The sequence below is a fragment of the Rhincodon typus genome, chromosome 1 (assembly GCF_021869965.1).
Source record: "Rhincodon typus isolate 14 chromosome 1, sRhiTyp1.1, whole genome shotgun sequence".
Taxonomy (NCBI): domain Eukaryota; kingdom Metazoa; phylum Chordata; class Chondrichthyes; order Orectolobiformes; family Rhincodontidae; genus Rhincodon; species Rhincodon typus.
This window is the reverse complement of record NC_063332.1, coordinates 54,840,783-54,868,581: the sequence shown is the minus strand read 5'-3', so window position 1 is coordinate 54,868,581 and position 27,799 is coordinate 54,840,783. Positions and strand designations below refer to the sequence as shown.

At 42.6% G+C, this 27,799-nt stretch overlaps 1 protein-coding gene across 1 annotated transcript in view; it reads right to left on the bottom strand.

Annotated features, from left to right (window-relative positions):
• LOC109927376 (NAD(P) transhydrogenase, mitochondrial) overlaps nt 1–27,799 on the bottom strand; it is a 171,910-nt gene that overhangs the window by 24,442 nt on the left and 119,669 nt on the right. The window contains exons 19-20 of the mRNA XM_020527372.2: nt 22,379–22,460; nt 5,993–6,111 (exon numbers count right to left, since the gene is read on the bottom strand). Of these exons, the coding sequence (XP_020382961.2) occupies nt 5,993–6,111; nt 22,379–22,460 (201 nt within the window). The remainder of the gene's footprint in view (nt 1–5,992; nt 6,112–22,378; nt 22,461–27,799) is intronic.

The following is a 27,799-nucleotide window of genomic DNA, read 5'->3' as shown; positions in this document are numbered from 1 at the left end:
CCTTTGCTGAAATCTGCAACTTTCTAAATCAAGACCTCCTTCACAGTGAACCGAGTGAAAATGCATTGGCAGTGGCTATCAAGATCGATGCCACTGAGTAGCAACCACCTCTCTGAGCTGCTGCCTCTCCCTGGAGTTCTGCATTCACTTCTGAAAGGAGAGAAACCGCACAGTTGTGAGTCTGCACAATGTGTGGAGAGGCAGGAATGACAACATTTGTGCAAGAGAGCGAGAACAGGAGATGAAATGTCTGGTAAAGGATACATAAAGTGAGCTCAAGGGTGCTATCTGCAAATGTTGAGCAATTCAGAGTGTGATTGACAGCACTTCTGAAGTGTTCTGGCACTCAGCTTTCCACTATCCAGATCTTCTTGATCCTTCAGGTACTCTGCCTCCAGGTTAAATGCAGCGTATTCCTGCCGTTGGTCATTTCTTTCTTAGGTCACTTCTCACCATGCCTTGTTTCGTTGGAGAGGCTTTCCCCTTCCTCCCGTCATAGGGAGAGCTCACCTCACTACAGCCCCTCCAATCCTGCAGCAGGATCTCCAGGTAAGGATCAGCATTCCCAGTGCTCCTTCCATCCCTATGGTTACCGGAGCCTCACATCCATTCACAGGCAAGGTATCGTAACTCATAGTGGGGTTATTTGAATTAGAAATCCTTCCTTTTGAGCACCTTAGCCTGTCCATCTTGCCAAAATGGTTAGTGAATCTAGGATTCAAATACTGTGGAACTAGCAGTAAAATTCAACTGGTTTCCAACTTTCCAACTGTCCTGCCATTTCAGTAAGGGTTATCTTTTGAAGTTCTGCCCACTGTTTTTGAAGGTTGAAAAAATCTTTTGAAAACATTCTTTAAAAAGTATTTTACACCAATTCTTTCCTCTTTACTTTTTACTTTTTTCCTTGATTCAATTATTTTCATAATTGTTCATTTGTACTTCTGTATGTATGTTCAGTCTGGTTTCACTTTGTTTCCCTACCAGTTTCCTTCCAGCAACTCTGAGCATTTCCAAGATTCTGACACAAGGATTTCGAGACCATGACTCGTTATAAAACATTACCAGACATCGTAAACCTAAAAACTGCCATTTTCCAGTCCCTTCCAATTCTGACAAAGTCATATCAAACTCAAAACAACTCTGTTTCTCTTTCCACAGATTCTGCTAAATATCAGTTTCTAATGAATGAATGAATTAGCTTTATTGTCACATATACTCAATGAGTACAGTGAAAAGTATATACGTCGCCACTTACAGCACCATCTTAGGTACAAAGGTACCTAGGTTCAGTTTCTTTAGTTAAAAGATCTTAGAACATAGAGAAATAGAATGTCCAGCATTGCAAAAATAAAAGTCCAGAACAGCGGTCTTCCAATCCAGACTACTCTGGCACCTTGCCTCCAGTCCGCCCTAGCGCCAGACCACATCGGGCTTCACCTCGAGGATCGTGAAGCTGGGAGATTGCTCCAGACCGCCATGCTGAGCCAAAGACGCTACAACACACTGGGAGGCTGCCACGAAGGCTGGGAGGCCATCACACCATGCTGTGAGGCTGCCATGGGAGGCCAAAAGGTCTCTAGGTCGGGAGGTTGCCACATCATGAAGGGAGGCCGCTAGACCAGGCCGGGAGTTGTCAGAAGCTGGGAGTCGTCACCAGAGGCCAGGAGTTATCAGAGGTTTGGACAGAAGAAGGGAACAAAACGCCAAGAGGGAAAAAAAAGGAAGAAGAAGAACTGGCAGAACAAACGAATGCTGGCTGATGCTTCCTACGCTGCTGCCACCTTGCATTCCAGCATCCACAGTATTTTGCCTTTAGTATGGTAATCTAACCCATCAAGTAAAAAGGTAAATTTGCCATAGTCCTACCAGACCATAGGGCTGCTCTCTCAATAGAGAACGAGAACTGGTAGTGTTTTAACCTGAAGAATACCATGCCTCAGACAAGGGGAGAGATTGAGAAGGAGAGTCCTTTATGATAATCTCCGCCAAAGTGGGAAATGAACTCATATGGTTAGAGTCATTCTACATTGCAAACTGAGTTGTACAACCAAGTGGGCTAACTGGACCCCGTACAGCTCCTTCAATGTAATTCTATTGGACACAAATACAATCATTTCCATTTATCAGTTTGTCCTAAAACATCAGACTTCTCAGACAGCAGTACTTCTGACACAATTCAATAGTCAAATGTTCAAATTGTTTTTTACTACTTCCACTGCCTCCTCAGATAGGCAATGTCACATGTTTATCACGTCCTGCATGAACATTTCAGCAAGTATTCACAGTTGCTTTTCCACGTCCCTTACAGAGCATTCTGGGATCCAGTTATCTATTCCCTTGGAGGTGCTAAAATATTTCAATTATGTCACTTCTACTACTCCTGTTCACCAATGTAAGTATTCAAAGCACTTTTACCTTTTGCTTATCACTCAGTTGTCTGAAACCTTTGATCAAATTATTCGTCATTTTACACATTCCCTCCAAAAGTGAGTAAATCCCCTATGGTGTTGCACTTAGTATATTACATAATGCTCAATGTAGGGACCAACCAGAACTCATTATCACTTCCTGGGATCTTTGCTTGAGCCTTCGCATTACACACCTTATTCAAAATCCTCACCTCTGCTGCACCATATGTTTATGGCTGTTTATGCCATAACTGCAGCTCCTTCCCGATGTGTTGTTCCTGTCTTCCTGCTTCCCACTTCCTGCTCTGTGACTGTCTATTTTCCATGCTAAATTACATTTCTTGTTTTGATCCAGTTCCTCGGGGTTCAGGCACATAGCTCCTTAAAAGTTGCGTCAAAAGCAGACAGGGTGGCTAAGAAGGCATTTAGCACGCTTGCCTTCATTGCTCAGACCATTGAGTATAGGAGTTGGGAAATCATGTCACAGTTGTGCAGGACACTGGTTAGACTACTTTTGGAATACTGTGCACAGTTCTGGTGTCCCTGCTATGGAACGCTATTATCAAATTGGAAAGGATGCAGAAAAGATTTACAAGGATGTTACCAGGACAGGAGGTTTTAGATATGAGAGGCTGGATAGGCTGGGACTTTTTTCACTGGAGTGTAGGACGTTGAGGGGCGAGGGCCGTAGATAAGGTGATTAGCAAAGATCTTTTCCCCTAAGGTGGGGGAGTTCAAAACTAGAGGGTGTAATTTTAAGTTGAGAGGAGAAAGATTTATAAGGGACCTGAGGGGCAACTTTTTTCACACAGAGGGTGATTCGTGTGTGGAATGAACTGCCAGAGGATGTGGGAGATGCAGGTCCAACATTTAAAAGACATTTGGACAGTACATGAAGAGGAAAGGTTCAGAGGGATATGGGCCAAATGCACGCAAATGAGACTAGTTTAGTTTGGGAAACCTAGTCAGCATGGATGAGTTTAAACGTAGGGTCTGTTTCCATGCTGTATGACTCTATGACTCTACAACCTGTCTGGCCTCCTCTACAATTAGCCCATTACTTAACGCTACCCAAAACATTTCCACTTTGGTTTTAATCCTACCATCCCTTCTTTTGAAATGTTAATCCTTGTTGAAAATAGACAGGATCTCTAGCGTAACCATCACCACATTCCCGGATGTTTGTAGACCTATAAGCTGTTGCTCAGTTAATGATTATACTTTGAATTTGCTCACACATTGGGCTATGGTTTTATCTTGAGGGTAGGAAATAGAGGCCAGGGCTGTCTCTGGTCCCAATCCCACCATTTCATGGTTCCCTGTTCAATGAAGGGCATCAAGCGAGCTTTCAAAGTAGGAGGACGAAACAGAGGCCTTCCATTTTTAGAGGAGCAGCAGCTTACAGGGAAGGACAGGTAACCAAGAGCGCGCTTCAACATGAAGGTGCTCTATTGACTAACTTCTGTTTTTAAAAATTACACAAGTAATAGTAAAAGCAGCTAAGCTATTGTTTCTTTATAAACCACTCGTGGGATGTGGGCGTCACTGGCTGGCCAGCATTTATTGTCCATTCTAAGTTGCCCTTGATAAGGTGGTGGTGAGCTGCCTTCTTGAACCGCTGCAGTCCACCTGCTGTGGGTTGACCCACAATGCTATTAGGGAGGGAATTCCAGGATTTTGACCTAGTGGCAGTAAGGAACGGGATATATTTCCAAGTAAGGATGGTGAGTGGCTTGAAGGGGAACTTGCAGGTGGTGCTGTTCCCATATATCTGCTGTCCTTATCCTTACGATAGAGGGAAGGTCATTGATGAAGCAGCTGAAGATGGTTGGGCTGAGGACACTACCCCAGGGGAACTTCTGCAGAGATGCCCTGGAGTTGAGATCACTGATCTTCAACAACCACAACCATCTTCCTATGGTAGGACTCCAACCAGCAAGGAGCTTGCCCACTGATTTCTGCCGATTCCAGTTTTGCTGGGGCTCCTTAATGCCACACTCAGTCAAATGCAGCCTTTATCATCAAGAGTGCTGTCACTCTCACCTCACCTCTGGAATTCAGCTCTTTTATCCATGTTTGAACGAAGGCTGTAATGAGGTCAGGAGCTGAGTGGCCCTGGCGGAACCCAAACTGGGCATCACTGAGCAGGTTATTGCTCAGCAGGTGCTGTTTGACAGCCCTGTTGATGACACCTTCCATCACTTTACAGATGATTGAGCGTAGACTGATGGGGTGGCAGTTGGTTGGGTTGAATTAGGACTTAACCAGCTCCATCAGTAATGCTGCTGCTGAGCCATTCTTGGTGGTGAACATTGAAATCCCCCACACAGAGTAATTTTGTGCCCTTGCCATCCTCGGTGCTTCTTCCGAATGTTATTCAGCATGGAGCAGTACTGATTCATCAGCTGAGGGAAGGTTGTTTGTGGTAATCAGCAGGAGGTTTCCTTGCCCATGTTTAACCTGAAGCCATGAGACTTTGTGGGGTCCAGAGTCAGTGTTGAGGATTCCCAGGGCAACTCGCTCCCGACTATATACCACTGTGCTGCCACATCTGCTAGGTCAATTCTGCCAGTGGGACAAGACATATCCAGGGATGGTGATGGTAGTGTCCGGGACATTGTATGATTCCATGAGTATGACTATGTCAGGGTGTTTCCTGACTAGTCTGTGCGACAGCTCTCCCACTAGCTTCAGATGTTAGTAAGGAGAACTTTGCAGGGTAATCAAGGCTATTTCTGCTGTTTTCTTTTCTGGTGTCTGTGTTGATGCCAGGTGGTCCATCTGGATGGATTTCATTTCTTTGTTGAGACTTCATAGCGACTGATACAACTGAGTGACTTGCTAGGTCATTCTCAGAGGGCAGTTCAGAGTCAACCACATTGCTGTGGGTCTGTACTCACATGTAAGTGACCAGGTGACCAGACCATGTGAGGAAAGCAGATCTGCTTCCCTGAAGGACAATAGTGAGCCCATTGGGTTTTTCCCTACAATCAACAATGGTTTCATGGCCATCAGTACATTCTTAATTGCAATTATTTTTACTGAATTCAAATTTCACTATTTGCCTTGATGGGATTCGAACCCAGATCCCCAGAGCACGAGCTGAGTTTCTGAGATTAACAGTCTAGTGATAATACCACTCGGCCATTGCCTCCATCCTGCAGAGGGTGGGATTCCTTCCCTCTTCTAGTGTGGGGAGGAATCCTGTTTCAGGATGGTGTATGGCTATATTTGGCCTCAGTCAGGAAAAGAGGGTCAGAAAGCTATCCTGGAGCACTGACTTCCAACCTGTCCCCATGGCACTGGAAAACCAAAGGCCAAATCCCTGCCGACCTCCTCTGTGTCCTTAACAGGGTTTTTATGACTAAAATTGGCTGTTTGCTTCATTGGTACAGATTTCCGGGCACTGAATCCTCCTGTGTCCAAATGGCTCGTGCCAGCTGGGAGTTCAGGAATCCTCAGCATGCCAAGAGGCAACAGTATTTCCCTTCCCTTGTTTCCATTCCCAACCTGGGTGGACCCTGAAAATTCTGCCCAAGGATTATGTATTTGTTAATAAAAGATGCAAGATTTAAAACACTTACCTGGAAAGTCTGCATTGATTTCATCCATTTCCAGTACGATATCATATGGAACTCCAGCTTCAGCAAGCAGCACATTGAGTTGCCCGGGCATGCGCCCTGCAACAGGGTGAATTCCAAACCTGGCCACAGAGGCAACACAAACAAATGTGAACATTCCAGCAACTCTTTCTTGTATCCCCCACCTTGTAAATACAAAGAATCTTTCAAATGTTTAAACAGAGGAGTTTTCCCCATGTCATCTGCTAGCCTGACCATGTTTTTAAACATGTATTTAAACTACTGAAACTATCTCATAATGTGAAGGTAACAACACAGCACTAACAACGAACGCACAGAGTTAGGGATTTCATGTATTCTTCCCATTAACTCAAATTGAAGAGACTCCTGATATTGCAAAGATGTGGCTACACCTTGGTCTTACACTTACAAAAAACTCTGGCCAAATTTATTTATCCATCTGTGTTCATTTATTGAAACTCCAAATATTTAATAACAATGTTAGGAAATACAAGTGGTTAACAGAAAGGAGGCAGTGTTTGCTATATGAGTCCGTTGGAGAACTCCTTGATCCACAAGAACCTCAAAGCTCAACGTACCACAGAGGATTTGATCCCTGTTCTGTGGTGCATGAGCTGATTTCAGCTAGAGTGCTAACATAGGGATTACTAAATCTGCCTCACTGCCTGGGGTTCATACTCACATGCTCATCATTAGTACTCCAAGATTATTTATTGCATTATGACTAGGGGGAGGAGCAGTTGAACCTCCAGCTTACGATTCCCTCACAATTAATTCCTACATCATTGTGTCCTCAGAGATCTCTCAAATGCTTCATAAACCAGCGAACTGGGGAAAGACAGTGGTATAGCAGTAATGTCACTGCATTAATATTCCAGAGGCCAGGCAAACTTAAATTCAATTACGATGGAAGGTATGAAACTGGACAAATTCTGATTGAAAGGAATTTTAATCATGTGGTTTCTGGAAAATAATCCAACAGCTTAATGTGTGCTGTACCGCTATCTATCTGCTGTTTACAGAAAGTCATGGAACTTTGGAAAAAAGACAGGCAATATTTTTAAGGAGGTAAGGGATGGGGTTTATTTGCTGGAAAACCCAATTTTGAAAAGACTGCGCCACTGTGTTGGTTGCCTAGCAATGTTTTCTGGACTTCAGTTCTGTTTTCACATACCTAATTAGTCCTAAGGAAAAAAAGGCAAGTATCTCTCCCTCTCTCTCTGTAGAACTTCATGGAAACCTGACAAAATTTTCAATTATCAATATTTCTAACAACTTGCTAAACCCTTGCAAACCTGAAAGGTGACCATTTTCCAAAGACTCAGATCCAGCTTGATTTCAATCTGAAGATCTTCCATTGGTCTACAGCGGTCAACAATTTGATTTTCTCAACAAGAAACCCAGTGGACTGTGAGAAGTCATCAAATTCTCTTTTTTGTTTTCAGATCCTTGACCAACATGGGTGCTTTGTGTCTGCCCTGTTTAAAAAGAATCCTCTCTCCAAAGGCTGTCATCTTGTGTGTTGTGAGTGCTGTGCATTTGGAATTAAGGCGATATAGTTCTAAATCTATATCACAGATATAGTCAGTGTTTGCGATGTGTTTGAAGAATAGGTTTTGTGTTATATTAAAAAGCTTATTTTGAGTTCATTAAAGAAGCCTTGTGCAAGTCTCTTTTACTCTGGGTAGCAGTACAAAAAGGAATCAATGGTTATTTTAGAGACTGAACCAAATGTTTACACTAATGGTATGACTGGTGGAGTACTGGGGCTTGAATCCTCATGCATTCCTCCTATCATAGTCATCAGAATTAATAAATCTGAACGTGACGCTGGTCTCAGTTATAGTGACCGTTATAATTAGCAGCGATGGTTGTAAAGACTGATCTGTTCACTGATGCACTTTAGGGAAGGAAATCTGCCATACTTAGCCAGTCAGACCCACAGGTAACTTCACACCAACAGTAATATTGTTCACTCTTAATTGCCCAATTGAGATTGGTCTATCAGGCTACTCATTTCAACAGCAATTAGAGATGCATAACAAATACTGGCCTTGTCAGTGATATCCATATCCCAAGAAAATAATACTTTAATAAAGTGTCATATGCAACGAGGCATTCCGTTGGTTAAGGTGAATATTTGCATGGTGCTCATTTTTCAATCAGTTTCAATAACCTCCCTTGCATTCAGAACGAGGTAACTGTCTTAAAATCTTGAGTTTTAGTGGGGAAACAGACTTCAAATAAACTCAAGAGTTTAGAACAAAAACATAATCATTTCTCACCCTGGGCACACATTCTGTGGTTGTGTCGTTGCTGAATCACATTAACTTGAGGCCAGCATCACTTTGAGTTCTGGCTGAGCTTCATTAAGATATAGTGACAAGTGTTGATTGCATCTTCCAGGGAGCCCAATGACTTAGTGACCTTACTGAAGATTTATTATCTTGTTAAGTTAAATTTAAAGCATAGATGGCTTGAATCTGTCAATGTAGGAAGCCGAGTTGTCTCTGACACAAGACTCTCTCTGTAATTGTATTCTGTTGACACTTGAAAATGTTGCTGCAAGGCCAATGTGCCCCAGCGTGGGGACACAGAACATTCAACAAAGCAGCTGTTTTTACAGAGCTGCAGCTTTTCTTAAGATTGAAATTTGTGGTGGTGAAAGAGAGGTGGACTAATCGTTCAAAATATTACAGCAGAGAAGTCATCAGCATGTACTTTGGATGCTGATGAGCTGGAGGTCTTTCATCGGGAAGTACACTAATGGAGGAGCTGACTGCTGTTCAACAACTAAAACACAGCTCCAAGCTTCATGACGATAAATCACCAACTGAATCAATTCAGTCACTGAGTCTCTCAGACCTGCCTCCGAAAGACGTGCCTCCTCCCTGTGCTTCTCCATTTTGAATATATTTCTGGTGATCCTCCAGAAAATGTGAGGTGAGGTACTTAGGCAGGACAAACAAGGTAAGCGTATACATGACCAACGGTATGACTTTGGAAAGCACCAACAATAAAGGGACCTTGGTGTGCTTGTACACCAGTCTCTTAAGGTATCAAGACAGGGGGGTAAAGTGGTTAAACTGGCATAAGGGATACTTCCTTTATTAGCCGAGGCAAAAACACTCATAAGGTTTAAGAAGTATTTAGATGTGCACCTGTCATGGCTAGGCATACAAGGTTATGAGCCAAGTGTTGGAAAATGGGTTTAGAATAGTTGGTTGTAATTGACTGGTACAGACATGATGAGCCTTTTCCTGTGCTGTAGATTTCTATGTCTCTAGAACAAAAATAACTTAGGAAATCTTATCTTTGCTGGAAGGTACCTATCTCAAAAACTGAACATCATCGTTGCCTTTATTTTCCAGACTCTACCAGTAAGTCAAAACTATGTGGCACCCTCTTGTTAAATGTGAAAGTGGCAGTTATGGAACAGACAACAGTACAAAGAAATCTTGCCATTTTTGCAATGGATACGGAGAATGGTCATGTTTCCTAACAGCTATCAAATGGCATTTTTAATCCATCAAATACTGTGTGCTTCTTAATAATGTGAAGCCTGAAGTTTCTCACTTCCAACACCAACTATTCAGTCTCTGAACAAGTCTCGTGGGTTCAAGTAAACTGCAAAGATACTCAAAATACTTACACCCAAATCAATGCCCTTTCAACTCCTTGCATTTTAGGGCCTCGTGCCACCTACACTTTGGTCCCCCAGTATTGTCCTTTGCAAATACTGGAATTTGAATCTTGCTGTGTGTGTATCAGCTCTGTGTGTTTACTGCAAATACTCAATGAACCAAATATTAGTTAATGTGGTTTGGATGGATCCATCAGCAAAGTTTTGTTTTTGCACGAGGAGCTGTAAGCAGCCATACTGCAGCAAGTGGTACAACCCAGAGAGTGGTGAGAATGTAAAACTCACCGCTACAAGGGGTAGCAGAGGTACAAATACATGTCATGGGAAGCTGGATAAGCAGATGAGGTATATGCTGAGAGACCTGATGTGGAGGTGCTGGTGTTGGACTGTGGTGGACGAGGTCAGACATCACACGATACCGGGTTATTGTCCAACAGGTTTATTCGAAATCACTAGCTTTTGAAGCACTGCTCCTTCATCAGCACTCCGAAAGCTTGTGATTTCAAATAAACCTTCTGACCTTATGGTGAGAGAGTTAGATACAGAAGAATGGAGACTTGATAGGATCATTAAAGTAAGCATGGTTTCGTCAAATGGTCTGTTTCAGTGGTGCATATGGGCAGGTAATTTGTTCTCTGTAAACTCCCAGCAATAGCAAATAGGTTAATGACCAGATAATCTGTGTTTTGTGATGCTAGTTGAGGAATAAACATTTTTCAGGACACTGGGGATGACTCCCCTACTCTCCTGCTTTTACAACCACTCAAGTGGGCGGATGAGATCTCAGTTTAACGTCTCAGCCAAAAGATGGAACCTCTGACAGCACTGCACTGGAATGTCAGCCTTGACAGTTGTGAAGAAACCTAAAAGTGGGACTTAAAACATAGAACCTTGTGATTCAGAGGGGCATATGCTGCCACCTGAGTCATGACTGATAGAAAGCAAAAAGTATCAAATTATGTTTCCATCTCCAAGTGTGTTTGTAGAGATCGACAAACATTTGACCCAGGTGGGAGAAGGGCAGACAAAATGGCTCAGGTAAGATGCACCTGATGCCCTCATGAGATCTTCCGTTCAATCTCAGTGCCTACCATCTGGAAACTGTGAAGGTATATACTCCTGAGTGATGATATTTCAAATGGATGATAATAATGAAGAGCATCGTCCAAGCAGAAACCGTGGACTACCTGGCAAAGCCCAACTCGTGCGTGCAGCAAAACTTAATCAAAACATGATTAAAGATGCACAACAGCTCGACCAGCTGAAAACTGTCAGCCGTTTTCAAAAAGGCGACATCTAGAAAGGCTCCAGCCTTGGACCTCATTAAGTTTAATTGGGCAAGCGGAACATGAACCATGGTTTTAATATTATTGCCACATTCATAAGGCCTGCACAGAAAGACCTTTGTGTGTAGAAAATTGCAAGCCTCAAAAACTGAGGATTTTAATGCTCAGATAAATAATTCTGAGACTAATATACTTAATACCATGGGGACAACTGAAATACTTTAATCACTGTTTTCATCAATAAGAGACCATCTGCATCTCAGATCTGCAGGACTCATTGCAATATGTTTAATATTTAACAGATTAGAATATTTAATAAACAAAGACAGCAGGAGCATGAAGTAATACCCTTACATTTCCCATCTGAATTCATCTCATGTGCTGAAATTGCCTGATAATATTCCACAAAGTTGCCTCTAACAAAGAACCTGAAGTACAGATTTTTACAGCTTCCATGCTTCATTATGTCAGGTTTTCGATAATGGCATTTGTAGAAGACTTGGGGACCCTCAATCAAACTGTGGTAAAAGCCATTTTCAGAGGGTTCTCCAGTAATTCCAAAATTCTCCCATCAAAGTGTCAGTAGGGATTTGCGGGTCTGGGAGATGGTAGTCCCATAAAATTCTAGAACCACTGTGTCCCACTGTAAATGTGGAAACAGTGTAAATTAATGCTACATTAAGCTTTAACCAAACACCTTACTAAAATATTTGTTGGATTTGACATTTACTTTGTGGGAGTACTTGCCAAGCTCACAAAGTGTCCGTCAGACTGGCACCTACTGGCAGTCATAATGATCGACTAATATGTTAAGACAGATACAAAAACAGAAATTGCTGGAAAAACTTCAGAGGTCTGGTAGCATCCATGAAGAGAAAGCAGAGTTTACATTTCAAACGCTGGCAGACCTGCTGAGTTTTTCTAGCAATTTCTTTTTTTGTTTCTGATTTTCAGAATCTGCAGTTCTTTCGGTTTTAAATAAAGAGGGATCTTGTGGCATGGTGGTAGTGTTCCTACCTCTGAGCCTGGAAGTGGGGGTTCAAGACCCACTTGTTCCAGAGGTGTGCAATAACATTTCTAAACAAGTAGATTAGAAAATATTATTGCACTAAGTAAGAAAAGCAACCCAATAAGGATGAGCCAACTCACACAACCAACCAAATTGTTCAACTTTTTGAAAGTTATTGTTTAGGAGCCAGCAAATGCAGTGACTTGATAAACTAGCTTCTCTTGAGCTCAAAAGGACATGTCTCCTCTGGACGTTTAACGCAGTTAAGGAATGCAACCAGAGGAGCATTGAAATAAGGCAATCAGATTGTGAGGGGTACAGATAAGGTGAATAGCAAAAGTCTTATCCCAAGGGTGGAGGAGTTCAAAATTAGGAGGCATATTTTTAAGGTGAGAGGAGAAAGATTTAAAAAGGACATGAGGGAAACCTTTTTACACAGAGTGTGGTTTGTCTGTGGAATGAACTTCCAGAGGAAGTGGTGGATGCAGGTACAGTTACACCGTTTAAAAGAAACTTAGGCAAGTATATGAATAGGAAAGGTAGGACCAGTTTAGTTTGGGAACTTGGTTGGCATGGATTAGTTGGACTGAAAGGTCAGTTTCCGTGCTGTATGACTCTATGGCTCTATTATGAAGGGCAAGTTTAGGACAGACACCACGTACTACATGCTTACATACCTTAACAGGTGGCATGATATGTCTCCAGAGAACGAGATGTATTAAGAATAAGATCAAAGATTAAGATTTTCAAAGGCTGAAACTGGAGAAATTTGAACAATTCTGTGCTCCAAAGGTTCCCCAGGGCTGAGGGAACTTGGTTACGAGAAGAAATTGAAAAAGTTGAGATATTTTCCTTGAGCAGAGAAATGGAGAATGTCTTAAAAGAGCTTTTAAGATGACGAAGGGTATGACAGAAAGAGGTTACAGATTTAAAATCTTTGCCAAAAGACCTGAATGGAAGTGAGAAGAATTTGGAAAACTGTGCTTGAAAAAGCAGTGCAGATTGACTTCATAAATAATTTTAAAAGGGAATTGAATGGGCACTTGGGTGAGGAACTCCCAGCATTACAGCCAAAAAGCAGGGCCATGGAACTAAGAATAAATGATCTTTCAAAAGACCACCGCTAGCATAATGGGTTAAATGACTCCTTTCTATGTTGTAAGTTTTCCTGAAGAAATGTTAAACTTACACAACCTTATTTTGTTTTGGCAATTTTTTCTAATAAACTTTTCCCCAAAGGGTTATCTTCATTTAAGAGATTTTGCTTCTTTACTGGTTCTTAGTAGACAATGCTGGGCCTCTCCATCTGATGACCTTTGGACCACCTTTAGATCAGTCTCCCCACACGTGCTCCTACAACCCTAACCCACCAATTTTTCAGGAGCTGGCCTCAGTTACAATCACTACAAAGGTGTTGGATGCTGTAATTTCATTTTTAAAACTCTTCTAAACATTAGTTAAGAGTGTTTATTTCACATGGCTCTGCTCCTGATGTGAACCACAGCCCAATGTAAACCTTTACTAAAAGGGAGTATGGGTTGAAGTTAAAATACTACTGGCTTGGCTCAACACACTTTATTCCTATACAAAGTGCCACACAGAATGTTGCAAAGTTCCACACCTTGAGTCTCTGAAAGTAGATCACGTAATAGTCTTACATCTCAAACTAAGCCCTCACAACCCAGTAAATCCCAATGGATGTGATGGAAACTTACCTTGTATGCCTTAAAGTCCAGTTCAGACAAGTAGTAGCACTTCTCAGTTTTACTGCATTTTCATTCTGGGCAATATACTTAGAATCATAGAATTGCCCAAGAATACAATCGCCCAAGGCTAAAACTGAACCTGGGTCACTGGCGCTTTGCAGCAGCAGCGCTAACCACTGAGCCACTGTTCCATCTTCTTGCTGACTTTAGCATGTATTGTCACCATTGAATATTCCAACTAAGCCAGCAATGTCAAAAGTGTTTTAATGCGTAGGTTTTGTCTGATCTGGTTGATGAAAGTGAACTAACCGCACTTGATTTGTGATTGACTTTTGGCTCATCGGCTATGAGAATCTCAGGAAAAGATGTTTCCCCAGAATTTCTGACAGTCTTCAGCTGACATTATGGGATGTACAGGAGACTTCTGATGAAACTCATTGCCATGAAGAAACAATTCTGTAACACCAAGTTTTAACAGTATCACAAAAGGCTGTCCTTCCAAACTGCCCTAAACAATGACTAGCAAGGACGAGCTTTGAGAGTGAATAAGTCAGAAGTGCAAATAACAAATTATTCTATCCTTAACAAAGGCAAGCTATATCAGAGAGTTTGGAGACAGGGCAGGGCACACCTGAATGAGTTAGGTGCAGGGGCTGAGTAGCTAAGCAGTGGAAGCTTTATAAATCTGAGTCCATGTTAGCAGTCCACAACTGGAAAGTCTTCATTCAAAAAGGAAGACCGAAGCAGGAAACTATAGGCCACACGTAGCCTGATATCTGCCATTGGACTTGTAACACAAGATTTGAACATGTGGATGGCCAAAGATCATGAAGTAAGGATTGCTTATTCCACTGGCATCAAATGAAGCAAAATTGAGATTAAATAAGGAAGACACAGCATTTCTATGGAATTAACCCTGTGGTTTTCATCTGGTTCTCTGATCGTTTTCACCCTGAGACTTCTTGCCGATCCTTTCCTCCAGAGCAGCAGCTACCCTTACCAGCATCCTATCTCACCATCGCCACCTGCTGCTGGAGGTTCCACAACACATTTCCCTGAGCAACGACACAAGTACACTGTTGTTTGCTAAGCAGCTGCATAATTACAAGTTTAATTGTGGTTTTATGGCTGGAATCTTTGGCCACACATTAGTGGCAGCATTCTCTTCTGGCAATCACCAATCTGGGCTAAACAACAAGGGTTTGGGTGACATCCAGCATTTGCTCGAGGCAGACTTCTCAGCCTCTTATTTGTACTGGTACTTTACAAGAGATCCAGACTGGGTGGTGGATCATCCATATTGGGATCTAGGTTGGTCAGATCTCTGGAATCACATCATAAGCAGCATTTATCACTTCAGTTCACTACTCTCAGCAGGCCATCCCTGCACCATTTTCCAAGGTGGGGGTAGGCCTCCCCACACTAGATCCAGCTCCTGGATTCACAAATAATTCTGGGATTCCTCATCACCGTGTGACTTCACTTTATTAAAGCCGTCACACATTGATGTGTCTGGTTCTGCAATACCACTGAGCAAGCCACGTTTCTCCACATCATCCCAGAAGTCTGGCCTCAAGCAATTCCCCCTGTCAGAGATGGTAAGAACGGCCGATGCTGGAGTCTGACATAACACCGTGTGGAGTTGGATGAACACAGCAGGCCAAGCAGCATCAAAGGAACAGGAAAGTTGATGTTTCCGGTCGGGACCCTTCTTCAGAAATGGGAGAGGGGAAGGAGGCTCTGAAATAAATAGAGAGGGGGGGTTGGGCTGGGAAAAACAGGTGGGATGGTGATAGAAGGTAGGCAGTGGTAGGGATTGGTTAGTGAGGTGGGAGGGGCGGATAGGTGGGAGAGAAGACGGACAGGTCAAGGAGGCGGGGATGGGAGGGACTGTTGGTCTTGGGATGAGGCCGGGAGTGGGGAGATTTTGAAGCTAGTAAAGTCCACATTGAGACCATTGGGTTGTAGGGTTCCAAGGCGGAATATGAGGTGTTGTTCGTCCAGTTTCCAGGTGGCGTCGTTGTGACACTGGAGGAGGCACAGGATGGACATGTCATCCAGGGAGTGGGAGGAGAAGTTGAAGTGGTTCACGACTGGGAGGTGTTGTCATGTGTCGCGAACCGAATGCAGGTGCTCCACAAAGCAGCCTCCAAGCCTTTGCTTGGTCTCACCGATGTAGGGGAGGCCACATCGGGAACAGCGGATACAGTATACCACATTAGCGGATGTGCAGGTGAACATCTGCTTGATGTGAAAGGTTTTTTTGGGGCCTGGGATGGGGTAAGGGGGAAGTGCGGTTGCAGGGAAAGGTGCCGGGGTGGTGGGGCTATTGGGGAGTGTGGAGCGAATGAGGGAGTCGTGGAGACAGCGGTCCCTCCGGAAGGCAGATAAGGGTGGGGAGGGAAATATATCCTTAAAGTGGGGTCAGATTTACTGAAGCTGCGCTCCAGCAATCAGTTCAAATACATGAGATAACAAGGTGTAGAGCTGGATGAACACAGCAGGCCATGCAGCATCATAGGAGCAGGAAGGCTGACATTTCGGGCCTAGACCCTTCATCTAATGAAGGGTCTAGGCCCGAAACGTCAGCCTTCCTGCTCCTATGATGCTGCTTGGCCTGCTGTGTTCATCCAGCTCTACACCTTGTTATCTCAGATTCTCCAGCATCTGCAGTTCCTACTATCTCCAGTTCAAATACATGGTTGTGGCCAGCTGTGTCCAGTAATTGATGTCTCTGTGGTGTTCAGGCTCCCACACGTCCCGGAACTTATTCTAACTTCTGCTATCCTGATTTCAGATGAAAAGGCTTGCACTGATTGAAAGGTCAGTCCTGTCAGCCTTGCAATGGGTCAATGCTTTTCTTCTCAGTGTTCCCCTCATTGTCCTCTTGGATACCATTGTGAAAGCCTGGCTTAGCCTCTTGTGATACTCGGTTATCCACTCATTGATTTGGCCATCCCACTCAGTAGGTGTGGTGAGCCCAAGGAAATAGTCCGCAGACAGAACTGGGTCTCATCCAAAGAACAGACAGTGTGAAGAATAGCGTGTGGATAAGTGAAGGGTATTTCAATGAGCAATAAGCAGCTCCAAAAAATAGAACATAGAACATAGAACAGTACAGCACAGTACAAGCCCTTCAGCCCACGATGTTGTGCCGACCTATTATCCTACTAAGATCAATCTACCCTGCATTCCCTACATTTTACTATCCTCCATGTGCCTATCCAAGAGTAGCTTAGAAGTCTCTAAAGTATCTGACTCCACAACCACTGCTGGCAGCGCATTCCACACACCCACCACTCTCTGTGTGAAGAACCCACCTCTGACATCTCCCCTATACCTTCCTCCAATCACCTTAAAATTATGCCCCCTCGTAATAGTCACTTCCGCCCTGGGAAAAAGTCTCTGACTATCCACTCTATCCATGCCTCTCATTATCTTGTACACCTCTATCAAGTCACCTCTCAACCTTCTTCACTCCAATGAAAAAAGCCCTAGCTCCCTCAACCTTTCCTCATAAGACCTGCCCCCCAGTCCAGGCAGCATCCTGGTAAATCTCCTCTGCACCCTCTCGAAAGCTTCCACATCTTTCCTATAAAGAGGTGAACAGAACTGAACACAATATTCCAAGTGTGGTCTAACCAGAACTTTATAGAGCTGCAGTATAACCTCAAGGCTCTTAAACTCAACTGCCCTGCCAATGAAAGCCAACACACCATACGCCTTCTTAACAACCCTATCAACTTGGGTAACAACTGTGAGGGATCTATGGACGTGGACCCCAAGATCCCTCTGTTCCTCCACACTGCTGAGAATCCATCTATTAACCCTATATTCTGCATTCAAATTCAACCTTCCAAAATAAATCACTTCACACTTTTCTGGGTTGAATTCCACCTGCCACTTCTTTGCCCAGCTCTGCATCCTGTAAATGTCCCGTTGCAACATACAACAGCCCTCCACGCAGTCCACAACTCCACCAACCTTCGTGTCATCGACAAACTTACTAATCCACCCTTCCACTTCCTCATCCAAATTATTTATAAAGATCACAAAGAGCAGAGGTCCCAGAACAGATCCCTGCAGAACACCACTGGTCACTGAGCTCCAGGCTGAATACTTTCCATCTACTACCACCCTCTGTCTTCTATTGGACAGCCAGTTTTATATTCAGACAGCCAAATTTCCCTGAATCCCATGCCTCCTTACTTTCTGAATGAGCCTACCATGTGGAACCTTATCAAATGCCTCGTTAAAATCCATATACACCACATCCACTGCTCTACTTTCATCGTTGTGTTTTGTCACATCCTCAAAGAATTCAATAAGGCTTGTGAGGCATGACTGCCCCTCACAAAGCCATGCTGATTATTTCTAATCAAATTGTGCTTTTCCAAATAATCATAAATACTACAGTTTGAATCATGTTCTTAAGCGCATCGGTGGCACTCTGTTGAATCTTAGTCTGAATGTTACAGGGAATTGGGATTGCACACGGGGCGTGGGTATGATGTGAGCCACAGGCCTCTCCTGCAGGGTAAGAGTAGGTTCCCTCCTGTGGTCAGTCTTCTGACTAAAGGCATCAGAGTTTGCATCAGCTTTTCCTGACCTGAACCAGATCTGAAATCAAAACTGAGCAAATTCACCAGGTGTTCATTGGGTGTCTGATGCTCCCAGATTGGAGCAAAATTGAAAAATAGCTGAATGGGTTGTTGTCTGTAAACACTTCAAACTCTGCAACAATCAAATGTCTCTGAACTTCTAAGAAATAGTCCACCTCTGAGCCAGCAGTCTGACTGCAGCTGGAGTCACCCTCCATATCCCTCTCATTTGGTTTGAGATGCCAACTGATATCACTACATTTTCCTGCCCTTGAACCAGCAACAACACCATCCCTGGGCCAAGGAAACTGGCACCCATTTGTAGTGTGAAAGGGAGTTGGAAACGTGGGTAAACAAGACAGGTTTCTGCACGTGGGTGCAGAAGGAGTCTCCATCTGCTGGGGTCTAACTCCCTGTGATGCTCCGTGAAGTATCACACATCATCCATCCTTTCCCAACCACTCCATCAGCATTCTTTGATTTCTTCAGTGATTCATGGGGACGCTGGCTCTGCATAGCCTTACATGAACTTCCTATAGTAACCAGTGAGACCACATAGTTCCCTCCCCACTTTAGGCTGTGCCCAATCCTCTACTGCTATCAGGGCATAATGCCATCCTTGGTAACAGTGTGACCCAGGCACAAATGCTCCAGCTGCCCTGCTCACTGCCCTCTCTCTGCCACCTGCAGATGAAACAGCAAGAAGTCATAAATGGGTAATTTTCTGGGTGGCAAGTTGTAATAAGTTGTGTGCTTAAGGATCCGTGCTGGGGTATCAACTGCTTACAATTTAAATTAATGAATTCAATGAACTTTTATGATCACTTACTTTGCTAATGACACAAAGATGGATAATAATGTAACTAGTGAGGAGGGCATTAGGGGGCTACAAAGGGATATAGATATGTTAAGTAAGTGGGCAAAGTTCTGGCAAATGGAGTATAATGTGAGAAATTATGACATTGTCCATTTCTCAGGAAGCATGTTATCTCAACGGTGAGAGATTGCAGTGCTCTGAAATGCTGAGGGATCTAGGTGAGTTAATGCAAGAATTGCAAAGGCTTATACATAGAAACATGACAGCATGAGGGGCAGCTCCTGGCTTGCGGCATCTGAAGTGCTGTGCAGCTGGGGTTATGTGGCACCCAGTGGCATGAACATTGCAAAGTCCTGGCAGCAGAAAGCACCTCCACCTCTCCTGCCACAATTCCACAAGACAGGCATCAAAGAGACCAGCTGCATATTTAATAAGCTGAAGAACAGAGGATTTTGTGAGAAATGTTGACCTTGATCATGATGGACCAGCCTCCATGAAACAAATGGAAAATTTCAGCCCTAGAAGCAGTTAAATTCACTGGCCTGTAGTTCCTGCACTTATCTTTACATCCTTCATCGAAAAGGGTGAAACATTTGTAATATTCAGTCCTCTCGTATCAGTCCTGCGCATAAGAAAGTCTGAAAGATTGTGGCCAGTGCTTCTGCAATTTTCACTTGCACATCCCTCAGTATCCTTGGAAACATCTCATCTGGTCCTGTTGCCTTATAAATTTTGAGTTGGTGGCATAGTGATAATATCACAGGACCACTAATCCAGAGGCCCAGGCTAATGCTCTAAGGACATGTGTTCAATTCCCACCATGGCATCCGGTAGAAATTCAATTTAATTTCACTTGAATAATGGCAGAGAAATGTATCCAAATGTCCTGATAACACAAAGTTGTGTGCTGTGTAGACAGTGTAGATCATAGAATCACAGAAAGTGGCCATTTGGCCCTTCGAGTACCACCAACCCTCCGAAGAGCATCCCACCCAGACCCATCCCATTGCCTTTCCACATTTAACATGGCTACCCACCTAGCCTACACACCCCTGGACACTGTGGCCAATCTGCCTAACCTGCACATCCTTGGACTGAGTGAGGAAACAGGAGCACCCAGTAGAAACTCACATAGACACAGGGGGAATGTGCAAATTCCACACAGGCCCAAAGCTGGAATCAAACCCAGGTCCCTAGTGCTGTGAGGAAGCAGTGCTAACCATTGGGCCAGTTTACTGCTAGATGGTAGCATTAAGTTACAGAGGGATTTATAGTCTAAGTGAATGGGCAAAACTGAGGCGAATGGAATTAAATGTAATCAAGTACGAGGGTGAAAAAAATGAAAGATCTGGCTACTTCTAGATGGTGTGAAGTTAAATACAGTGGATGTACAAAAACACTTGGAGGGTTCAGATGCACAGTTCTTTAAAATATCAGAAACAGATGCAGAAAATAATCAAAAGTGCTAATGGAATGCTGGCCTTTATATCTAGAGCACAGGACTACAAGGACGCAAACGTTATTCTGCAGTTATATAAACCCTGGAGGTGCATAGAGTCATACAGCGCAGAAGCAGACCCCTTGGTCCAACCCCTCCATGCCGACCAGGTTTCCCAAACTAAACTAGTACCATTTGCCTCCACATAGCCCACATCCCTCTAAACCTTTCCAATTCATGTACCTGTCCAAATGTCTTTTAAATGTTGAAATTGTACCTGTATCTATCATTTCCTCAGCAGTTATTTCCACATACGAACCACTCTCTATGTAAAAAAGCTGCCCCTCAGGTCCCTTTAATATCTTTCTCCTCTCACTTGAAATTATGCCCTCTAGTTTTGAACTCTCCTATTCCAGGGAAAAGACCTTTGCTGTTTGCCTTATCTATGCTCTTCACGATTTTATAAACCTCTATAATGTCACTCCTCAATCTCCTACACTCTAGTGAAAAAGTCCCAGCCTATCCAGCCTCTCCTTGTAACTCAAACCCTTCAGTCCCAGTAACATCCTTGTAAATCTTTTCTGCACCCTCTCCAATTTAATAATATCCTTCTTATAGCAGGGTGACCAGATCTGTACACGGTACTCCAAAAGTGGCCTAACCAACTGCCTGTACAACTGCAACATGACATTCCTACTCCTATACTCCATAGTCTGAGCAATGAAAGCATCTAGATCTAAGCACCACACCTTAGGAAGGATTTATTGGCCTTGGAGGGAGCACAACGTTGCTTTATAAGAATGATACCTGGACTTCAGGGGTTAAGTTAGGAGGAAAGATTATATTTGGCCTGTTTTCTCTAGAATTCAGAAGGTTAAGGAATGATCGATCAAAGTCTTCAAAATACTAACAGGAAAAGACTGGGTTGTTAAAGATAAACTATTTCCACTGGTAGGTGAATCTAGAATTAGGTTGCATAGTCTGAGAATTAAGGCCTGACAACAGCACATAGAACACAGAACTATACAGCACAGGAACAGGCCCTTCGGCCCTTGATGTTGTGCTGAACATAATGCTAAATGAAACTAATCCCTTCTGCCTGCCCTTAGTCCATATCTCTCCATTCTTTGCATATTCATGTGCTTATCTAAAAGTCCCTAAAACATCCCTATCATATTGGCCTCCACCACCGCCCCTGACAGTGCATTCCAGACTCCTACCATTCTGTGCAAAAAAAGTGCCCTTCATATCTCCTTTGAACCTTTCCCCTTTCACCTTAAATGCATGCTACCCTAGTATTAGGTATTTTAACTCTGGGAAAACGATTTTGACCGTTATGCTTCTTATAATTTTATAGACTTCTATGAAGTCTCCCCTCAGGCTCCGTCCTCCAGAGAAAACAACCTGAGTTTTTCTAGCCTCTCCTTATAGCTCAAACCCTCTAATCCAGGCTGGAAACATGTTAGAAAGAACATCTACACACAAAGGGTGGTCAATCTTCCTTCCAGAAATGGCAGTGGTTGCAGGATCAGTTGTTCATTTTAAATCTGAGATAGATATATATTTTGTTAAGCGAAGTTATTAAAGGGATATGGGTTAATGGCAGATGTATGGAGGATTTCAGATAAGCAGTAACTAACTTAGTGATAGTCGGCATTAATGGGGGTGATGATGAAGTAGAGCTGGGTGTTACCAGCATCCAAAGGGAAACTGATGGATGATGTTGGCAATGGTGGGGGAATGGGGAGAGAAGCCATTACAGGTTATACTCTGGCTATGACAGTCCTAACCAGCTGGCATTGCACAAAGTCCAGGAAGTGATTAAATATCTTAACCCACAAGCCAAATGTATTCTGGAGGGTACATACCGAACTTTCTTTCCTTGGTTTATGAGTATTTTGACGAGTTCAGCGATGGGGTACTGAGCCTTAGCAGCACAAAGACCATATCCTTTAAAAGGTACAAAACGTTATAATTTCATAAAATATGCTAATATAAACCTTAAACTGGTCATTATTACAGAATTTCATTTTCTTTTCCGGCTTAACTTCAAAGGTTACAATTAGAAAGATAACAATGATAAACAAACTTAAAAAATGACATTTGGGTATGTTATTTAAGAATGCGTTCATGATAGAACAATTATTTATCGCAATGAAGCTACTGCATTATTAATTCAGAATTTATTTGGTAGCCGTCTTACATTTGTAGGTAGGTGATGGCATAATGGTAATGTCAATACAGTAGAAATGTAGAACTGCAGGCTAATGTTCAAGGGATATCAGTTCATATCCCACCATGGTGGATGGTGATATCTGAATTCAAAAAGATAATGTTGCAAGCATATCATCTGCAGATGGGAAGAATGAAAGGGGTAGGAGCTTAGTGATTGTCCGTTAGGGACATATCTCTCTGGTATCCAAAACAGATGTAAGCAAGATAAAAACCGAAAGAACTGCGGATGCTATAAATCAGGAGCAAAAACAAAGTTGCTGGAAAAGCTCAGCACGTCTAGCAGCATCTGTGAAGGCAAAAACAGAAGTAATGTTTCGGGTCTGCTGACTCTTCCTCAGAACTGTTCTGAGGAAGGGTCATCTGACCCGAAACGTTAACTTTGTTTTTTCCCTTCACAGATGCTGCCAGACATGCTGAGCTTTTCCAGCAACTTTGCAGATATAAGCAAGAACTGGGCAGAGAGGGGATCCCATTGCCATGACATCTATATTGATGTATATGGTGTTATTTAACTGTCATTTAAACAGAACTCAACTGAATGGGGTTTCAAGGCCAGATTAAGAAGAATTGTGAAGTTTAACAAGATTTTGTGACGCAGTGTGACCTTAACATCTGAGGGCGGGTTACAGAGAAATACCATGATTGTAATAGCAATTTTATAAGTACTGTAGGGTTTTTCATCACTGTGTATTATCCATGATAACTGCATGTTAATTATAGGTGTTAGAAATAGTTTGTACATGTTGTATAGATTGATTGTATTACTATTCTAAACAATATATAAAAGGCAATACAAATCCAACCTGTCCATTTACCACCCATCAACAAAGTGATCGAAGAGGTCAGAACTATGAAGCAGCACTTACTTAGCAATAATCTGCTCACTGACACTCAGTTTGGGTTACACGAGGGCCATTCAGCTCCTGGCATCATTACAGCCTTGGTCCAACCTGGACAAGGGAGCTGAATTCCAGAGGTGAGGCGAGAGTGACTACCCTTGACCTCCAGGCAACACTTCACTGAGTGCGACACCAAGGAGCCCTGAGCAAAACTGCTGTCAATGGAAATCACGGTGAAAAATCTCTGTTTGCCCAAAGGAAGATCGGTGTGGCTGTTGGAGGTCAGTTATTTTGGCACCAGGGCATCTCTACAGGAGGTCTGCAGGGTAATGTTCTTTACCCAACCATCACCAGCTGCTTTACCAACGACTTTCCCTCTAAGGCCAAAAGGAGGGGAGTTCACTATAGAGAATACTAAGGGAGTTCCTGTATTTTCAGGGTGTGACAGTAAGGGAACAAAGATGTAGTTCCCGGTCAGGATGATATGTCGGTTGAAGAGGAACTTGCCAGTGGTGGTGTCCCCTTGCACTCACTGCCCTTGTCTTTCCAGATGGTATTTCTAAATGGTACACCGAACTGCCAGTGTGTGCAGGTGGTGAAAGGAGTGAACAATGAAAGTGTTTAATGGGCTGCCAATCAAGCAGGCTGCTCTATCATTTATGGTGTCAAGCTTCTTGACTGATAGTGGAAAAGGTTTGGGGAGTCAGGAGGCTCCAGCTTCTGACCTGTCCTGACCCTGCAGCTACAGTATTTATGTGGCTAGATCAGTTCAGTTTCCTGACAATGGTAATGTTCAGGACATTGGTAGAGGTGGAGGGAGGAGAGGGAATCAGTGAGGGCAATGCCAATGAATGTCAAGCACAGATAATTAGATTCTCTCTTGCTGGAGACAGTTATTGTCTGTAACTTCTGTGGCGTGAATACAACTTGCTACTTATCAGTCAAAGCCCCTGAATATTATGCAGGTGTTGCTGCATATGAAAATAAACTGCTTCAGCACCTAAGGAGTTGTGAATGGTGCTGAACATTGTACAATCATCAGCAAAATACCCTGCTTATTCCTATTCATTGTTTACTGTCTGCCAACCAGTTCTCTATCCATGTCAGTACACCATTCCCCCAATCCTATGCAATTTAAACCCAAACTTCACTATCTGAGAAGTCATGCATGGTGCTGAACATTCCCATTTCTGACCTTATGATGGCGGGAATGTCATTGATGAAGCAGCTGAAGATGGTTCTGCCTAAGGCTATATATCCTGAGGAACTCCTGCAGAGATGTCCTGCAACTGGGATGATTAACCTTTTACAAACAAACCCATCTTCCTTTGTTCTAGATATGACTCTAATCAATTGTATTATATTTTGTGTGATTACTCACTTGTTCGTTGTTAGTTCAGGAACTTGCTTAATAACTTAGGTAGAAGTATAAGACATTTAAACATTATGTTCTATAGTTTTCCAAGACTGATATGATAGGATCTTATGGAGGCAAAACAGGATTTCCAAATTTTGATTAAGCTGTGATTATTTGCAATCTTGTGCAACACAATTTTATTAGCATAATGCACAAAGGAAAACACAGCGAAAATTTGCTTTATGGCAACAGAAGGTTTGGAGACTGCAAATGATGACTAAACAGCCATCTGTTGCTTGAACTCTCATCTCAAGAGAACAGACCATATCTATGATATTTGCAAATAAATTCACAATTCATAGGATGAAGGATAGAGAACTGTATTAAACATATACTGTTATATTTGAACTCAAACACTGGATCAAAAGTGCAACAGTTGCTTTTAATATATTTAGTTGTCCACCATTCTATTCTGAAAAGAAAGGATCAGTTGTCTCTAAGTATTTTTAAAAAATCAAAGCAAATTCTTAGAAAAATGGTAACCAATAGTACACATGACAATAAAGCTTAAATCAAATTTAAAAATCAAAATCAAATCAATTAGTACATTAATAGAACTTGTCGCCAACTGCAATTCTCATGGAAAACTGGGCAATAAATATCCCTCACACTATTCCCTATGCAGTAGCTACACTGAGCTCTTAACCTCTTGGTTCTACCTGACTCCACATCCAACTCTGTGGTAAAAACCACCACAATACACTAGAGTCTGTAATGAAACTTCCTACCTTCGAAGCATGCAGTTTATTCCACTTAGCAGTTCAAGAATGTGATGCAGGATAATAAAAGAGTCTTTTACTTAATTTAATACGTTTGTAAAAGGAGACAAGAAGTCAAAACCTTTCATCTCACACTCATCAGGATTAGACTACAAGAAACAGACATCAAAAAGGGTCCCAAATTTACACAGCATGAGGACAGGGTGCTGATTGATTGGACCATCACTGGCATCAGGAACAGTTACAGTTAACATTAATTCTCAAGCAGGCAGGTGGATTCTCATTGGTCAGCATGTTGCCATTGGAAATGTAGTAGGCATTGGCAGTGTCCATGGTCCCTTCTTACATTACATTGGGGGCAATTGTACGAATTCTTTTTTGCCTACATGAAGTAGGGTTCACATGAAGTAGGGTTCAATGTATAAATGGAGATAACAAGGTGTAGAGCTGGATGAACACAGCAGGCCAGGCAGCATCAGGGGAGCAGGAAAGCTGACGTTATGGGTCTGGACCCTTCTTCAGAAAATGTACAAATAAACAGAAAATGAATAAATGGATGTAGTTTCAAACAGATGCAAATGCATCACAATGGCAGCCCGACTAATGATAATAAATGAGTTCACTGACTAACTTATAGAACAGTCAACGTTATTTAGTAAATGACTTACAACAGCTGAATAAATCTAATGGGGATGTACTTTTGTGAGGCTTAACAGCAAGGGTTGGTTGAGCACGATTGGCATGGCGCCCACTCCAAATGGTGAATGGGACATGTTGCTTGGTATGGATCTGCCAGATACTGGGCCATACAGTTACAAATCTGGCATCACACCGGCACTGAAACTCATATTATTAATTTCTGTGATAGGCAAGATATATGTATGGCTTGACGGCAGCATCCTGTTACTGAAGAAAACCATTCATAAGTTTACTGCGTAGTAGTGAAACAGCTAGTTCGACGATTCAATTATATTTGAAGCTTACCTTTCCAGGATAACCTGAGGTTGACTGGGCAGCTCTCAGAGCTAAAAGTAGTGGACACTGGCCCTTTCATGAGGTTTTGCAAAAGACAGCAAGTGATGACTTGATCAAGGTATCCATTATTACTCAGGATAGGTCTAATATACCCTATCACAGTGTCAATCTTACATAGTGAGACGATGATGGAAATTTACTAAAAGGTTAAGAAAGACGAAATGTTGAGACAAGCTTTATGTACACAAAACTTGCCACAGGCTATTAGGCATTTTAAGGCAATAATCAATAGACCAATAAGGCTTTACAACCACAGCCAACTAGTCTGCTCTTGCAAAACTTACAACGTAGTGTCCAACATTAGATGTAATTCTGCAATTGGACAACATTTGTGAAACAATCCTGTGTACATTCACAACCAATTTACGTTTTGCAGTCATGTTTGCAATGTGGGTACTTGTGTGAGCTAGAGGCTGCAAATATTAATACATAGAATACTGTTCTTTGTAGACAGAAAGAAGGTGTGCACAATCTATATCTTTTTCAACTCAACAAAATAGGTGATAGCCATTCTCTGATTCATTTCAGAGGGCAATGCCTTGGTTATTCAGAATCAACCTTTTCATTTAAAATTTGAACAAAGTTTGGCAGTTAACTGTCAGTAATCATTAACCAGTGCATTCTTAATGGCAACACCTCTACCAGTCAGAGTATGTTTGAAAATTAATTAGCATACTCCACTCACATAAATGCTGCTTTCCTTTTACTTTGGTATTTCTTGCAAGTTGCCCTGATGAATGTAAGATAAAAAAAAGTCTTTTCTCTGTAGACGAAGACTTCAGGGATACAACATTCAGTGCACCAATGAAATAAGAGGTATAACATATTTTACATATTGGAGATCATAAAAGGCTGCACTGTTGCTACCAAGATGAGTTAAGAAATTTCCTGACTCAACAGATCCACCTCAGTTTAAAGGTATTATGAGACCCAATTTTCTCCCTGAAGTGACAGAGGTGGGAACAGGTCTAGAAAAAAGCTCTTTGATCCAGAGGCAGATCCTAGCTTGGCATGGAGACTGAGATAGCATAGATAGAAGGCATG